The sequence below is a fragment of the Malus sylvestris genome, chromosome 1, assembly GCF_916048215.2.
Source record: "Malus sylvestris chromosome 1, drMalSylv7.2, whole genome shotgun sequence".
Lineage (NCBI taxonomy): Eukaryota > Viridiplantae > Streptophyta > Magnoliopsida > Rosales > Rosaceae > Malus > Malus sylvestris.
This window is the reverse complement of record NC_062260.1, coordinates 6,718,547-6,735,481: the sequence shown is the minus strand read 5'-3', so window position 1 is coordinate 6,735,481 and position 16,935 is coordinate 6,718,547. Positions and strand designations below refer to the sequence as shown.

Below are 16,935 nucleotides of genomic sequence, written 5' to 3'. Positions count from 1 at the left end.
TTTGTAATATTCTCCTATTATAAACAATACAAAACAATGCTCAACTATAAATCTTTAGCGTTTCTTTGACATTTGTATTTAGTTTAATTTAAGCTTCTTCAAAAGTCAAAATGAGTTCCTTTATTTATTTATTCAATTTTTTTATTCATTAAAGTTGGGATATAAGTGTCCTTTCATAAATTGTACTAGATGCAATGTGTGTGATTTAAAATTATAAAAAAGTCAATTTAATTAAAGTTAATTTATGTATAAAAATTAGTGAATTGGGGAAGTTAGAAAAAGTGAAAAAAAAAAAAAAGTAGACGTGGGTGCAACTGAGAAGAGAGGGAAAGAGTTTAATAGCTTGTGTGTATGTGCTTTTAAAATGACTGAAGGTGTTTTTGATGAAAATGTTTTTGGAACCAATTTTTAGTAAAAATACAAGTAAATTCTAAAAAAAACATTTAAAGTGCTTCCTGGAAGAGGCACATAACTGGTGCTTTTTGCAGAAAACACTTCAAGTGCTTTTGGAATCCAAAACTTTTTCTCTAAAATCGCTTTCAATTATTTTAAAAGCACATCCAAACGAATCATAAGGCATTGATAGGGTGATATGGTGCATGGTTCTAAAATACGCTAGGCGCTAGTCAGGCGGGTAGGTTGAGACCTAGCGCCTAAGCATCTAGATGGGGCCTAAACAGATTTAAATAAATTTACTTTATATATATATATATATATATATATATATATATATAAGTGCTTATGCACATAGAAGAAAAAAAACATAATTATTAATTAAATAATTATAAGTATGAATATATGGATTTATGTATAAAATTTTACGGCTTAAAATGTTGGTTTTGTAATATTTTTAAACCCATATGTTATAAATAATTGGTGGGCCTCATTTTCATATAAATAAAGGAAGGTTGGGTTTAAAAAAAGAGGTTCTATTGTGCTGTGAGAATAAACAGTTGTAAAATAAATTTATTGAGTGTTTAATAAACTTTATTTTATTTTATGTAAAAGTTCTTTTAACCAAAAAAAAAAAATGTCTGGATATTTGATAAATTTTTATATAAATTGATGTGAATATGATAAATGATTAAAAATATGATATTTAATGTGATTTAATAATTTTCAAAGAGAATAATATAAAGACAATGATTGTATTTTTATAAAATATGTGGGGATATACTTGTCATTTGAGAATTTTATTAAATAAACATTGATTACTATGTTTTTGCTTTTCTATGCTTTCTACTGTCATTGACAACAGTTTCTTAAAAAAATACTTTTTTTTTTTTTTGTTTTACCAAATACATTTGATGTTCTAGATTTTTTAGTAAGGTGCTCTTAAAAAACCAGGCCTTAGGCCTTTTAATGAACATTTTATTTTCAATTTTTATTTTTTATTTGAAAACACTGAAAATAGTTACCAAATGAGTGTTAAAAAAAATTGAAAATGAAATAATTATCAAAAAGTCCTTAAGGACACCAAAGAGTAAACAATTTATTACATAAAAATTAATAACGAACTTAACAGGAACCCCTAGCACATGATGGTGTTCAAATAGCATAGTTACTCAAAAAGAGAACAATTTCATTTATTCATCTTGTGCACAACCTGGGTCGCTTCTGTTTCAAGAAAGTCCTGAAGCACTGACTATATGCAAAACTTGTAGCAACTGAAACAAAATGCCACTCAAAGGGACGATCCGGAAACTTCCCATGGCAGTGACCCTGCATGAAAAGAACGGACATTTTCACTCTTTCTGCTGGTAACACATTGAACTGGATTATTCGCTTGTTTAAACAATTATGGAGAAGTACAACACTCGATCGAATGGCATTTTACGTATCTCTCAAAGCGTTAGGCCCTCCATTTTAACATGGTAGGCTCAGTATGTGTAGTTGAGAAATGGACTTTATGTAACGCTGATAGAAGTAGCATATGATTGGAGAAGCGTTAGAGCTTGGTCTGTGATAGCCCTATTCCTAGCACGCTTCACCCATTCACTCACTACTCCCATTGCTTGGGTGCCTTTCACTCCTTCTTCAAGTGCCTCTGCTGCTTCGGCTATCTTTCCTTCAGCTAGGTAGTACTCCACTTTGTTGATAATGGACTCAATTCCGTCCCCTGAGTGGTCCACTTCCTTCACCTATACAAAATCCCGAGGGCATGTACACCAAGCACTCCAATAAGTTGATTTATACTAGACTAGTAGTGAATTTAGTATGGAAACCCAGACCTCATATCTACTTACCTTCAACCAGGATGCAATATGTGCCAAGGAATGTGCCAAAATGCCACCACCACCAAGAGGGATTAAGCTGAGGTGCCGCACTGTCCCTTTCAAGGCATCAAACTGCACCGAGAATTAAGTTTAGCATTACATTCTTACTACGATTTTCAGAATTCACAAATCACAACTTGAAGCACTCAACTATTTTCAGTTCACAGAACTTCATAGTTCATACTAAAAATGGCAAGAATTCATGTATCTGAGGAAACTTCAATTAATAACTCATCCATTTTTCATGTAGACACTCTCTAAGTCAGGATATTGCTCAAAGTGAACCTGTACCTTTATGCATTTAATAAGGAAATAGCCAAGGCAAATTTATAATCTCAAGAAATGGAACTCAAGTGACCGAACAAACATTTAAGGATATTTAAAAAGTTTAGTCAATAGGTCCTCGATAAAGCATATTAAATTTTAATCTTACATATTTTCACAACTAAAAAATATATTAGAAACAAGGAATGACATTGTCTAAATTCCGGGCATATGAAGTGAATGCAATAGATTAAAAAGACCCTCGCCTACAACAAAACTTTATCAATATCAGCCTAGTTAAGTCCAAAAGTTATGTCTTCAAAATGGCGGATGGGGCAATTTCCTCAGAATCCTTGCTTATAAATGAAGAAGTAGACAACATGTCATCAACAGTTTTGAAAAACTTAAGACGTCTTTCACGGGGTAGTAACTTAAAATATGTTATGCATCTGTAGCCTGTTGCTCTAAAATGATGTATGAATTCTGAGGCAAAACTTGAGCATAACTTTAGCAAACAGCTTTATGTCAAAAAACTTAGAAATGCAACGAATTACTAGCACTTCAATGTTGTGCAATCAAACTTTCCAGGAGGAAAATACTTCCTTCCATCAACTATATTAAGAGGTATGGTCTTTCTTTACCATTAGCTAGAGGGGACAAAAGCCAAGTTCAACAGTAAAAGTAAAAGGTTACATAAGGGTGATAATAGTTGACAGTTGATCATAAGGGTAACGATCTCCACTAAAAAATATGTAATGAAAAGTAAGAAAAGAACTACTAACCTTCTGATTCAATTGCAATAAGGTATCTGTGCCATTCCTTCGTGTTTCTTCAGGAAGAGATGATAGGACCACATCCAAAATTGAATCTTTATCAATGCCTTCAAGGTAAGTGTGCAAAGCCTCTATTTCTCTCTCAATTGGCAATCCTTTTGAAAGTGCATCATCTAGTGCAAGTGCTCCCTGCAATACCCACAACACATCATTGATAGGATAAAACTTCAAGGCTAGAAAAATCACTGATGGGGTATGAATAAGATTATGTTCTCTTAAAAAAAAAATACAAAGGAAGTGAATGGGAAAGATAATAATAATATTCACCAAAGCAAATTTGTGAGCAGAGTGAGTCTGACGAGCTTCTTCAGATCTTGCATAGAATGCCACACACAAGGCATTTATCTACAAAAAGAACCTAAACATCAGATTTCGTAGTGGACAAATTCATCAATCACTAATTAGATACATTCATACACACAAACACACTATGTACATCCCAGGAATAATCTATTTAAGCTAAATTCATCAGTTAATATCGCAAAGTTGTATAATACTGAAGCCTGCATGCTTTAACCCTTTGAAAAGATCATATGGGGACCATTAGGTGTGATTTCATTTACTAATTCTTTTATGAATTTTCAGCCCTAAAGAGAGGCTTATAGTATAGAAAAAGGGGTGTGTGGATAGCACACCTCTTTTTACTTCTGACACACCCTTTTAATTTTCGACCGTCGAATTAGATGAATTGAAGATCAAAGGACAAAAATTAACAAGGGGTGTATGAGAAGTAAAAAGAGGTGTGTGGATAGCACACCCCTAGAAAAAAAGGGACCAAAATATTATGTATAAATAGCTAGAGCATTTTACACCAATAAATTTTTGGCCTGCAAAATTGGTGTTGCATTTCATGTAAGAAACGAAAAATGGACCTTCTGTAAAAACGAAATTGTATCCTGGCACCTATTACAGTTCCCCCCAATTGTTTTGTTCCATTCCTAAAATACAACTTCAAGTGACCACTGACATGGGTGAAGTGAGTTCATTTTCTGAGTACTATACAATCAATTGTTGTAGATGACACAGCAACTTTTCTGGATTCAAATTATCTCATCAAGATCAATATCACAATTCTCACTGAAACTTTTTTGAGACGGTTTAAACTTTTAATACAAAATGAACATGAAAGTAAGACCATAAATCCACATTTAGCTGTTTTGAACCATCCTTAGGAGACTTGAGCAGTAATCTTACATGAAGGTTTGCTTCTGCCATTTTCTCAATTTGGGATGCCTTCTCTCTTGCAATTGTTGCTGCCAGTCCCGCTTTTGCTAATTCCTCAACCTTCTTTAACTTCATTTCAGCTTCACTTTCCTGCATTTACTTCAAGTATCAATTTCAATTTACCAGTCATAATACGCTGATGCACCATAAAGACAAAAAGATAAAATAAAACAAAAAATGACAGCACCAAAGCAATTGTGCACCTTGTGCTCAAGTTCTGTCTTATATTTCTCTTCAAGCTTTTCTTGAAGTGACTTGAGTGCAGCAGCTGCTTTTGCCCTCTCTCTCTTTAATTCCTGAAAAAACACCACCAAAAAAAAAAAAGAAAAGAAAAAACTATAAATTTCCCTATAAAGTATAAGTACTTATTTCCTATGGACGGTTGGAATAAAAGTAAGAACAATAGCTGCATTGAAGTAAATAAAAGCTATTTGTAGGTCGGTCCTGAATAATCAGGATTACTGGATCTGGGGGTGGTGAAGAATATATACAACTCTGTGCATATGCTGGTTACCTATCTCCACTCCTCGTGCTTGACAACACTAGTCTTCCAACAGGATATGTATCCTATAGATTTGAGCAAAGAAATGACCATTTTCTAGACCAACAATATGCATCTTTTACTTGCATAGAGATCAGTATAACAAATTACAGACTAGACTCTTCACAAGCAGACAAAAGATGCCACTATGCTAGTGAGATAATGGGATGACTAGTAAAACAGGTCAACTAGCATGGTCATTTAGTATTGCATGGAATTATTGTAGTACACAATTTATACAAGGTGTCCTCCCAGTCAAGGCTCCAAATGAAAAAAGCAACAAGAAGATAGTCTATTGAAAATAAAACAAATCAGATATATGACAAAGCTCTTGAACCTTGTCTAGCATTGCTGCCTCTTCTGCGAGCATCAATTCCCTGGCCGCAGCATCCTTTAGTTTCTTTTCATACTTCTCCTGTGGTGAGCTAGGTAGTCAAGTTTATGAATAGTACAAAAGTACCATAAATTCTTGTCAATTTATGAATACTAAAGAGCTCCCCACAACTCTAGTTAGTCTTATAAAGCAAAGTGAACAATAAATTCTTGTAAGTAACAGTAGAAACCTTTAACATTCTCTTTTCTTCTGCAAAAACATGAGCATCTAACTCCGCTTGCCTTCTCTCAGCAGTATGAATGGTTTGTAAGAAGTCGAGAACTAACTTTCCATCTTTAGATATGTACGCATCATTTAGCCCTTCGATTGCATCGAGAGCCTATTGATCCAGAGAACCAGAATTCAGTGATACAATTGGACAATCCCTTTGATATTACAACATCAATATGCATGAAATGGGAAGAAGAAAAAGTGCTTATAACTACCTCTTTTTCATTAGGAAAGTTATTGTATTCAATACCATCCTCCCTATTAGTAATTTTGATGCCTTCATCGACCTCGTCCTTCAGATGATATGCCTTGAGGAGAGAACCTGATGGCTCTTCATCAATACCTAATGCAACCTGTAAAAACAAAGTTTCACCAAAAGCAACTGCATTTAAAACCCATTCAAATAAGCTCTCTTCGATGTTAACGTCCAATTGACAATTGTTTCTACATATAATTCTTGTGATACATCAAGTTTAAGTGGAAAGTGCAGCCTAAATTATCGGCATTCAATATCCACAAGTACTTAAAATTGTTAAAGGGAACCCAAATGAGAACTACCTCTGCCTTGTCTTGTACAATATCCGGTTGAGGTGGCGGTGTTTTCGCCTCCTTCTCTTGCTGATCTGCACTAGTCTGGGAAACTACGGGCGCCTCATTTATCTCCACACTAGTTTTTTCCTCTGCACTCTTCACGTCTACATTCCCTTCAGATGATGACCCAAGATTTATATTTTGGGAATGCTCAGGCAAACCTTTCTCACTTGTGATGTCACTCTCAGCTTTATTATCCTCATCCACTTGAGACTGCGGGTTTTCGCCATCGCTTCCACTCAAACCCTCAACATTGGGAACATCCGAACGCGTTTCGACCTTCTCCTCGGCAATGCCAGCTCTTTCTTCATCATGTTTTTCTTCTTCTACATGTTTGTGATCCTCCAAACCAATGGCAGCATCCTTAACCGAATCACTCTTCTCTTTGGCACCAAAAATTGGGTCTAGATACCCGGTTTTGTAAGCTGCCACAAGCCCAGCACCAACGGCAGCGCTTCCGAGGAAAATTTTGGCGCTGGAACCGCCGTTTCCCGGCGGCGGCGGATTGGCTGCATCGCCAGGGTGGTGGGAAGCAGTTTTGGGGGCTGCGGCGGAGAATTCCCTTGTAATCGGCCTCGGAATCCTTCTTCTAACCCCACGACGAGACGCAATCTGCAGAATTGACCTTCGCAACATGGATTTGTGATGTGAGAGAAGAGAGAGAGAGAGAGAGGGGGGGGCGGTGAAGTGAAGGTGTCTCGTGGTGGTAGTGGTGGTGACTGGTGGGTGGGGAGGGGCGGAGTAGCAAACTAATAAATTGGGAAAACGAATCGTTTCGGTTCTGGGCCGGGTACGTAAATAAATAAGAAAGAAGCCCTAAGTACCTCTCTGAGCTCTCTCGTCCTCTCTCTCCCGCCCAACTCCTAATTCTTCCTCTCCATCTCTTAGCTTGGTAACCCTAACTCTCTCTCTCTGTATTCAGTTAGTTTTGTGATTTTGTTGGTGGGTTCTTCTCACTTGAACAGTTTCAGAGATGGGTCTATGTTTTTGGGTTTTTGTTAATTGTTTGCATATGGTTTGGAGTTGCTTGAAATTTAGGAGAAACCCAGAACCACTTTTGTACATTTGCGTTCTACAAAGCTTCAAGTATACTGTTTTATGAGGCTTTAATTTCTATAATTTCTTTAATTTCATGATTATGTAGGTCACTTTGAGCACAAACTTTGAGTAAGAATGGTCGATTTCCTATTCGATGATATATTTAGCATTGAGAAAGTGGACCCAGATGGCAAAAAATTTGACAAAGGTTTGCTTCTAACTAGCTGCTTCTTGCTCTCTCTCTCTCTCGTCATTGCCACTTGCAGATCCAGACAATTTCATTTTTCAATCTTCATTAGATGCATTTATCTGCCTCTGAAATTTATTTCCATCTAATCCTGTTTTAGCATAATTATGGTCCTCATATGCATTACTCTGAGTCTCGTTGTTGTTAAATGTGTGTGTGGACATTGTATTTCTTTTTTGTGTCGTAGTAGAATTGATTTCTATTGGATTCAAACTACAATGAACTGACCGCTTAATACTATGGTCTAGTGATATTCCTCTTCATTTGTCAGTGGGTGATCTTAGGTTCGATTCTCGTCAAAGGCGAATTTGAACCACATTATTGCTATCCCATTATGAGGCTAAAACCCACTCCCTCCCCATTAGTGTAGATAATATCGTTTGTTCAAAAAAAAAAAAAAAACTACAATGAACGGACTTTTTTATGTAGACGAACAATAAGAAAGAGAAATGAGGTCTATTTGATTTATACTAGAATGAATTTTGCAATTTGTAAATATATAGAAATTTAATCGGCACTCTGTTTAGTGGTCGATCCTTTCGGGCTATGAGACATTATCCCCCCACCTAATAAATTGTCTAAAAGTGGTTTATTGTTGCCAACCCTCACATTGTTGGGAAAACGCCTTTTCCAAGTATTAGTTTGGCTGGCAATGGCATGATCAATAAGCCCTTCAACTCCTTTGAAATCTGTTCTAATGCTCTTTTGGTACTTTGATTAAATTTGGATTTTTGCTTCCTTAGTTTCCCGGATTGTAGCACAGAGTGAGAAGCATGGTGTGGTGCTGCTCCTTGATGTGAATACGGAGATATATCCTATGCATGCAAAGGACAAATTCTTGATGGTGCTGTCTCCCACACTTGAGTGGAGCGGAGCAACTGCTACTGGAAAACGTGGACAGGTACTCTACTTTGCATTGATTTCTAGTGTCCGATATTCCTTTTGGAGTGGAAATACATATTAACTCTGAGATATTGAATTTTGATGTAAACTCGTGGGTTGGTAGATTGAAAACATAGAGGGGACATGTTGTTCATGTCTGATTAGCTCTCGTACCTCCCATGTATCTTTGGCAGGTTGAGCAGAAATCTCTTGCCGACAAATTTGAATATATAATGCATGGATTGCTGTATAAAATGTCAACAGCATGTTCAGAATCAAAAGGAAAACCGAAGGCTTCAGTTGAAGGTTCAAAGACTGATGTCAAAGTGTACGTGACATAATTCTCAAACATCTTTTTTTTTTTTTTTTTTTTTGTTTTTTTGCAACCTTCGAGGTTTCTTATTTGCGTGTTGAGCTCATGACTCAACACGCGCAGAGGCACTCTCTCTCATGCAGGGTGAACGTTACTGGCATGCTTCTGGTTTAGTGGGATTCATTTTTTTGGATATCATTTAGGGATTGCTTGTGATATATGCAAGTAGCGCTCTTGTTTTAAAAATCATATAAAGGTCGAGATCCATTTGATGTCTGATATATTGCTGTCATCTTACGTTTTCTTGAAAACAAATTGTCAAGAGATAAAAGAGATGAAAATGTTCTAATCGTTTAACGGCTTTGCGGTTACCTTACTAAAATGCATGCGTTTGACTGGGTTTTTGTGATTGGGTTCAGGGAGGTATATGCTTCATTTGGTGGGCTTCAGATGATGCTGAAAGGAGATCCTTCGAGTTGTACTAAGTTTACGATTGATCAGAACTTATTTTTGCTTATAAGGAAATTGATATGATTTCATCGCATCATTGAAACTTTCTATGTTACTGTTACTGTATTTCCCTTTTAAATAGGTCGAATTTCAACTTTTGCGTTTCTTTAACGCTGCGACTTTGCATTCTCATATATATATATAGTGTCGTTTAGTACTATGATTTAGTGGTATTTCTCTTCACTTGTAAGTAAGAGGTCTTAGATTTGATTATCGCTAAGACGAATTTGAATCACATTATTGCTAGTCCATTGTGGGGTTTAGCCCACTCTCCCACCCCTTAGTGTAGATATATCGTTTGTCCCAAAAAAAAAAAAACACTTGCCGGTTTGTCATAATTAGGTTGGTTGGTTTTTCGGTTTTAAATCTAGCCCTTGTTGGTTGTATGCCCTAAAAGAAAATTGTCCGACAATAGAATTAAAACCTTTTGGTCGATATATTTTCTGTTAATTAAACCATAATAAATTGGGAAATACTTCAAAATGGGATAATTTCTTAATCTTCGAGGACATTTCAAATATGCACACAACATGCGCACGCTCTGCACAACAATTGGATAGAAATAGGATTTTTCTTAACCTTGAAATGACCTAATTGCCCTTGTATTTAAATGGGTTAATTTGTCAAACCAAATCCACATTTCTTCCTCCTTGTTCGAAAATATGTGGTGCCCAACCCTTAGCTCCAACAACCCTAACCCCAAATAGCGCGACCTTCTTCCACCCCATTTTCGACCGACGCAACATCTTCTACCCCATTTCTGGCCAACGCAACCCTTTTTCACCCCAGTTTCCGACCAACGCAACCTTTTCCATCCACTCTATACATTTAGGAGTTGTTGTACTGTGCATTTGCACATCCTTTCGAAATATTTGAAAAAGATGTTTCCACCCTAGCATTTGCACATCCTTTCCAAAAAATTTCAATGGCAAAATCCAAAAAGAGGTACGCTTTGAAATAAAATTTAATTTTTTGAACCTAGGTTATGTAAAATTGGGAATTTTGGGTTTTGGGTGCGAATTAGTGTTTTGTACAGTTAAGTTGTTTGATGTTAATTTATATCGTGCATGTGGTTTAGAGGTTGGTGGAAATTAATTGATTGAAATATGTTCATCAATTCGTGCATACTGCATGCATAATCCGTGCATGTCTATATATTGGGCACGCTTGAATTTGGTTCATGAATTCATTAAATTTGTGCATAGTATATGTATATTATGTGCATATATCGTGCATATCCTGTGCACGCGTTGATTTTCGTCATACTTGTAGTTGGTGGATGAACTGGTTTAATTTGGGCAGACAATATGCATATGATGTGCATATCCTCTGTGCATGCTTATCTTATTTAATTGATTTGCTTATGTTCTAAATATTGCAGTTCTAAAGTCAAATATGTGTCTCCGACGGAACTCGTGTGTTCGTCGCATGAGGTGTTTCCTGCAACCATCTCTTGTCTGTCATATGCTCGGGGTGTCTGGGAAATATTAGAGGTCGATTTACAAAGGATCTACTGAACAAATTTGAAGCTTCATGATTTGGCCATTTGGTTGATGTGGATCACATTGACTGGTTCGGGCAGCTTACCCACTACGTTATCCTTAAGCTATTAAGGATAAAGTGCGTGATGATTCCTTTTGTAACATCCCACATTGCCCAGAGGAGTGGATCATGTAAGCCTTATATGTATATTCCCATCTTTACCTAGCACAAGGCCTTTTGGGAACTCACTGGCTTCGGGTTCTATCGGAACTCCGAAGTTAAGTGAGTTCACCCGACAGCAATCCTAGGATGGGTGACCCACTAGGAAGTTCTCGTTTGAGTTCCCAAAAACAAAACCGTGAGGGTGTGGTTAGGGCCCAAAGTGGACAATATCATGCTACGGCGAAGTCGAGCCTAGGATGTGGTGGGGGCCCGAGCCGGGATGTGACAAGTTGGTATCAGAGCCAATCCTTGGCCAGATGTGTGCCGATGAGGACGTCGGGCCCCTAAGGGGAGTGGATTGTAACATCCCACATCACCCAAGGGAGTGGATCATGTAAGCCTTATATGTATATTCCCATCTCTACCTAGCACGAGGCCTTTTGGGAACTCACTGGCTTCGGGTTCCATCGGAACTCCGAAGTTAAGCGAGTTCGCCCGAGAGCAATCTCAGGATGGGTGACCCACTAGGAAGTTCTCGTGTGAGTTCCCAGAAACAAAACCGTGAGGGCATGATCGAGGCCCAAAACGAACAATAACGTGTTACGGGGGAGTCGAGCCTGAGATATGGTGGGGGCCCGGGCTAGGATGTGACACCTTATCCTTCATTTTTGGGAACATGTTGCGACTTTCAGGAGGCCCAAATTATGTATGGTGACGGGACTCAGTTTTGGAGAATCCCTCCCCACCCCCCTCCCAAAGTGAAGGATGATGAATGTTGTCTTAGAGACATCTATTTCAGGGGGAAGAATAAGATAACCCTATAAACAATCGAAGGAGTAATTCAACATGTGCCAACATCCAAAAGATAGGTACAAGCTCGGTCTACTGTACTTTGTCCACTTTGTTGTTTTGGGCAAGGAGAAGGAGTTGGCCATTAACTACCACCTGCTTCAATTGGTAGAATATGTAGAAAAATGGGAGAGATATCCCTAAAGAACCGCATCATTCCAGGTGTTGATGCCAAGCATATCCGCAGCCGCTTTGACCCGCCACAAGGTTGTAAAAGAAAAATCTGTAGAGAAACTGGGGGAACGGTCCGGGACTCTTATAAGTTGAACACATTTTTGCCTTCATTTTCGCTACAATTTATTGACATTATTGCTTTAAATTTTGTAGATTTGGTTGTTTGAAACATTGTAGTACTTGAGGTAAAAAAACTATGCGAATGTGCACACGGAGAACCCTTAGTTATTGCCCCCGACTTGCTGTTGGGACACCTACCTAAATCCGTCCCATCACAAGCTGAATAGCAGTATTTTTGCTAAAAAAAAGGTATGTGTTTATTCGAGTTTTAATAAACTTAGTGAATTTTGTATTTTGAATTGGTTTTACTTATGTATGCAACACCGATTTTGTCCGATGTAGGTTGTTGTCCACCCGATTACTCCGACCAAGGAAGAAAAGATGGCACCTTACTGGAATGTCATATTTGATGATGTTGAGGCTGGTACAGATGCAACACCAGAGGACAAAAGTAAAGGTGTTGCGGATGCTGATTAGGACTCTAAGGCCACGCCTTCATCTGGACCCAAATGGAAGGCGAAGAAGGGATACCACACACACTTGGGAGCGTTGCCATCATCATCCCGGTCAACAGTGAGTACATAAATCCCCGTAAATTGTAGTTTGAATTTATAGGCATGTATTGTTTCTAACTGGATATTGGTTTTGGTGGACTTATGATATGAAATCATTGTTTTTTATACGCATAAGTTTGAGTTTGTTTCTAAGCAACAATTTGAAGAATTTTCAGTGACAATGGAAGTTCGGTTAAAGACAGTTATAGAGGCATTAGAGGAGGAGCGACGTGCCCGCATGAAGTTAGTTACTGAGCTTTAACGTTTACAAAGCGACATATGGAAAATTGTTTGACAAGCCCCCGACCCCTGAAAAGTCGATAGGGTCAGGGTGGGACACATATAATGTCCCCAAGGATGAGAAGGTCGACAGTTCCCCGGAACATCCACCTGGTTATAAAGATCTCACTGCAACTTCCCCTCAACCTGAAACCTCTGCCGGCGAAGGGAAGTCGGATCGGGGAAAAGACATAGCCCCCACTACGAATTTGCCTACTTTTGATGTCGACTTGCTGGAGATAATTGAGGCTGAGAACGCAAACGATGTTGCCCAATCACTGTTGCGTATATTACAGTTTAGAGTGGTGGGTGAGTTGGGAGAAGAGCAAGTTTCAACCTTGGAAAGGAAGATGAGGACACAAAGGTCAGCGAGCATGGTACCCACATTGACAAAGGCGCTGACGTGAACTAGGTCACCAATCCATCTGGTTTGGAGCCCCTTTTTGGTAACATAATGAAAATATGGGGAACAAACATACAATGTGTGTTTATTTAAGTATTCAACAAGTCTCTTACAATTTATTGAAAAAATAAAATGCAAAAGGAAAATTATCTATTTTCTGTCTAAGTGAGTTGTCTAGGCAGGCACCTCAATAGGTCTACGCACATTTTCTTAATTTTCAAATGCCTAGGCATTAATTGGGTTGGTGGCCAACTACTTAGCACCTAGGCGAGGTCTAGGTGGCTCTAGGTGCGGATTTTTAGAACAGTGTTAGTAAGAGAATGTGGCAGAAGCGTAAATGATTGCAATTGGTGCACCATTTCACCTCTCTCGAATCCTACAAAAGATGGAAAGTTGGTGATGGTCATTCAGTCGAGTTCCCGAAGCCCTTACGGATCATCCCAAAGTCGGATGTGGAGGTTTTCGTCGACGTCTTGACGAGTTAGGTGGGTTCGTCGAGTTAAGTTCACTTTCGGTCGTCATTCAAACAATTGAATATGAACTCAATGTCCATATATCCCTAACAACCTATCATTTTTTTTGTGTACCAGCGGTAAACTGGACTTATTTGGATTGGCTACCGTGGGTCGAGATTTTTTTACCGCACTTTTTCAGTTCGAAGGTACTTTGAACAACAATGTAAGTAATTGCTCTTCATTTGTAACTAGTTTCTGTTTACCACATTATAAGCTAGTACAATAGTTTAATTTTGGCCTTTAGAATGCATTTGACCTTGGATTCAACACATCAACGTTGGCATTTACCTTTTGAGGAAGTGATCAACGGAGCATCCTAGAGATTTCGGGGTGCGGTGGACAATTGTTGACTTCTATTTATGGGTAAGTGTTATGTTATTATTGTTATCATCTCTTCTGTCTACTTATGTTCGTAATACGGTTTTGCACCCCATTTACAAATAGGCAGACATGTCCTTGGTTTTTGTTTTATGGGAAAATCTGAAATCGTGTTGCAACGCATCGGTGTAGGAAAAAATGAAGCAGGAACATGCACAATTTGAGACCCTTGTTGTAGGAAATGGTAAGGGCAAGTCCAAGGCAAAGGCAAAAGAAGCTCTGGTTTTTAAGCACTTGATGAAGGTTATGTCAGTTGATGCAACTGTGACGCCACATACGTGTGTGATGAGTAGATTTTATATTATATATTTTACCCTAATCTTAGTATATTTTGGTTAATATATTGGAAGAATTTTGATACTTTGAATTGTATTTTCAATATAGGACTTTCGACTTCCTCTGGAGCAAAATAGGACCAAATTGACGAATTTTGGAGTAATTCCAGTTGGAGGACGTTCGTGAGTCACTTAGCTTGATCGTATCAAAATTTGGGATTTTTCCACCAAGCGGTTATTTTCTGGCGATGAAATAAACAAGCAGTGCTGGAAAATGACGTTTTTGGGCTTAAATGACGTTTTTGGGGCCCAAAATGACATCGGATGGGTTCGTGGCCTTCTAGAAAAGTGTTCAAAATATTCCAAACATTAAAACCAGCTATATTGGGCCAGTTTTGGAGCAGCTTATGGGCCAAAACGTGGCTGTTCAGATTTTAGACGAATTTTACTATTTTTATTTAGGGTTTTTATTAATTTTAGTTTGCTAGGGTTTGTGTGGTGGCTTAGCAAATATATTGCTTGGCCGTCTACAGTTTTAGAAAAACGCTTTTTTATGCAATATTGGAGACAGAGAGAAGTGCTAGGGTTTTGAAGATTTTCTACTTGAAGGTGTTTTCAATCCTTTTCTTAATAGATATTTCTATGATTTCAATTATGAATATGCGGAACTAATTTCTTTTGCTAGGGCGAAGCCTTGAGCCTTAGCATGAATATGTGATTTTTATTTAATTTCTTATGATTGATTGCATGCGTACTTTGAATTGTTAATCACCGGGATAAAAACTATCTAATTGTTTTAATGCCTGATCACCATTAGGATTTTTAGAAAAGTAATTTGATGCAATTTTGGTCGGAAGGTTCCTTGAAATTGACGCTGGCTTCTTGTGATTAATAATTGTAATTTCACTTAGGATGAATATCACGTCTTAAGGATTGCATGGTTTTTCAAAGGATTTTCATAAAGCATAATGAGTCTTTTATGTTTAGATTTGATCCGAACGTCCGGACGAGTTGCATGTTAGATATACGTTCTATGTTGGAGGTTCCAAGCAGAATATGAATTAGGAAAATCTAACCTTCAAAGTGGCATGTGTAGATCATAAGTAATTGGTAAAAATTCTTAGGATTGCTAGGTGATGGTGGAACCCTAGTGCTTTCTTAATTTTATTCTCCCAAAACTGTTTTCTTTCTCTCTAGCTCTAATATTGCAGATTGTTTATTTTAATTCATTAATTTCGTTTTTATTTTAATTAGGTTATAAAATCAATCACTTCAATTTCTACTTTACAATAATTAAATGGAATCTGATTAGTTCGAATTATTTAGTAATCCCTGTGGAGATGACCTTGCGAGATCCGTTTATACTACAATAACCTTGTGATTCTTGCAAGTAAAATAGGAGATTTAAGCCCTTTCACATGAGTAGTAAAAATCCCTATCAAGAAAATGGCGCCGTTGCCGGGGATTATTTAAAATAATCCCTACGAATCAGATTTTCAATTAGTTATTGCTATTTATACATATAACAAAAAAAAAATATTTAATTTTCGATTTCGTTTTATTTTTACATATTTCAACAGTTCAGCAGTGCAGATTTCAGAAATCTGTGCATGGTCAGCACCCGTTCAACAGTGCAGAAATTGAGTCCACTTGATCCAGAACTTGAGCAGAATTTAAGGAGGAAACGCAGGGAGCAAAATTTGCAGCAGGTTCGTCCTCTGCAAGAGACATTTCTGCAATCAGTCTTTCCTAGGGACCTGCACAACAAAGAAAAAATGGCGTTTGTAATTCCAGAGGCAGGTCTGCTCCTGGGTGATTCACTGACTGCCCATACCACAAATATACCCAGTTGCATTACATATCCGGCAGTGGAGGAAGGGACTGCATTTGAAATAAAACAGCACATGTTGAATATTCTACCTACGTTTCATGGGTTGTCATCTGATGATCCTAACATGCACATTGCAGAATTTTTAATGGGGTGCAAAAACATTTTGGTGAGGGGATTTTCAGCTGAATCTATTAAGCTGCGGTTATTTCCATACACGCATGGAATGATGTTGACCAAGTATTCATCCTATGTCATGTGAATGGCGACCAATGGATGTTAGCTGATGTCCATCTTCTACTTCGCATGAACACAATTTACAATTCACATTGGTCAAGGTCGGGGTGGTCAAAAATGAAGAAACAACTTGCTCATATGTGTTTTGTAATACCCCAACTTCTAAAGGCAACAAGATTCCAGGATGCGCAAATCGATTTGAACCTAACCTCGAAAGCGATATATAAACTGTTTGAGATTCAGGCAATGGCGAACTGTAGCCAACAGAAGAACGAGTATGTTCTTTTCATACTTATCTCAAACTTAATTGTAAATGTCTTGAATATGTACTGTGTTGTAACCTGGAGTTGCTATTTTTTGGTAAGTCGGATTGCGGACTTTTCTTACTCAATTTTGCTGACTACATATCATCGGGC

At 37.7% G+C, this 16,935-nt stretch overlaps 2 protein-coding genes and 2 long non-coding RNA genes across 6 annotated transcripts; 3 read left to right on the top strand and 1 right to left on the bottom strand.

Moving 5' to 3' along the window:
* Positions 1 to 1,561: 1,561 nt before the first annotated feature.
* On the bottom strand, positions 1,562 to 6,983 carry LOC126622440 (uncharacterized). The gene is made up of 10 exons (XM_050291220.1): positions 6,301 to 6,983; positions 5,958 to 6,095; positions 5,702 to 5,851; positions 5,476 to 5,553; positions 4,801 to 4,893; positions 4,568 to 4,687; positions 3,641 to 3,718; positions 3,323 to 3,502; positions 2,247 to 2,348; positions 1,562 to 2,141 (listed from the first exon to the last, which is right to left on the bottom strand). The coding sequence occupies exons 1-10, from the start codon at positions 6,967 to 6,969 to the stop codon at positions 1,908 to 1,910; spliced, it is 1,842 nt and encodes a 613-aa protein (XP_050147177.1). The 5' UTR covers positions 6,970 to 6,983; the 3' UTR covers positions 1,562 to 1,907.
* A 93-nt stretch (positions 6,984 to 7,076) lies between these two features.
* LOC126622463 (DNA-directed RNA polymerases II and V subunit 8A-like) lies at positions 7,077 to 9,483 on the top strand. Of its 2 annotated transcripts, none has more exons than XM_050291258.1 (5): positions 7,077 to 7,225; positions 7,478 to 7,579; positions 8,362 to 8,519; positions 8,695 to 8,828; positions 9,233 to 9,483. In XM_050291258.1, exons 2-5 carry the CDS (start codon positions 7,507 to 7,509, stop codon positions 9,345 to 9,347), a joined length of 480 nt encoding a protein of 159 aa, XP_050147215.1. In that variant the 5' UTR covers positions 7,077 to 7,225; positions 7,478 to 7,506; the 3' UTR covers positions 9,348 to 9,483. The 2 variants fall into 2 exon arrangements, with proteins under 2 accessions (XP_050147215.1, XP_050147224.1); XM_050291267.1 differs by having other exon boundaries at positions 7,215 to 7,275.
* Positions 9,484 to 9,914: 431 nt separating this feature from the next.
* On the top strand, positions 9,915 to 13,859 carry LOC126622486 (uncharacterized). Of its 2 annotated transcripts, XR_007623528.1 has the most exons (4): positions 9,915 to 10,268; positions 10,705 to 12,299; positions 12,393 to 12,623; positions 12,781 to 13,859. It is a non-coding gene; the product is annotated as an uncharacterized LOC126622486 (long non-coding RNA). The 2 variants fall into 2 exon arrangements; XR_007623526.1 differs by having other exon boundaries at positions 12,393 to 13,859.
* Positions 13,860 to 13,880: 21 nt separating this feature from the next.
* On the top strand, positions 13,881 to 14,456 carry LOC126622491 (uncharacterized). The gene is made up of 3 exons (XR_007623529.1): positions 13,881 to 13,964; positions 14,046 to 14,164; positions 14,312 to 14,456. It is a non-coding gene; the product is annotated as an uncharacterized LOC126622491 (long non-coding RNA).
* Positions 14,457 to 16,935: the final 2,479 nt, after the last annotated feature.

Excerpts from the sequence above, each read along its gene's own strand:
- LOC126622440 (XM_050291220.1), bottom strand. The coding sequence starts at position 6,969 with ATGTTGCGAAGGTCAATTCTGCAGATTGCGTCTCGTCGTGGGGTTAGA. Across the intron at positions 3,719-4,567 it reads TGGCAGAAGCAAACCTTCAT|ATAAATGCCTTGTGTGTGGC; the intron begins GTAAGATTACTG and ends TTCTTTTTGTAG. Across the intron at positions 2,142-2,246 it reads ATATTGCATCCTGGTTGAAG|GTGAAGGAAGTGGACCACTC; the intron begins GTAAGTAGATAT and ends GATTTTGTATAG.
- LOC126622463 (XM_050291258.1), top strand. The coding sequence starts at position 7,507 with ATGGTCGATTTCCTATTCGATGATATATTTAGCATTGAGAAAGTGGAC. Across the intron at positions 7,580-8,361 it reads TGGCAAAAAATTTGACAAAG|TTTCCCGGATTGTAGCACAG; the intron begins GTTTGCTTCTAA and ends TTGCTTCCTTAG. Across the intron at positions 8,520-8,694 it reads CTACTGGAAAACGTGGACAG|GTTGAGCAGAAATCTCTTGC; the intron begins GTACTCTACTTT and ends TATCTTTGGCAG.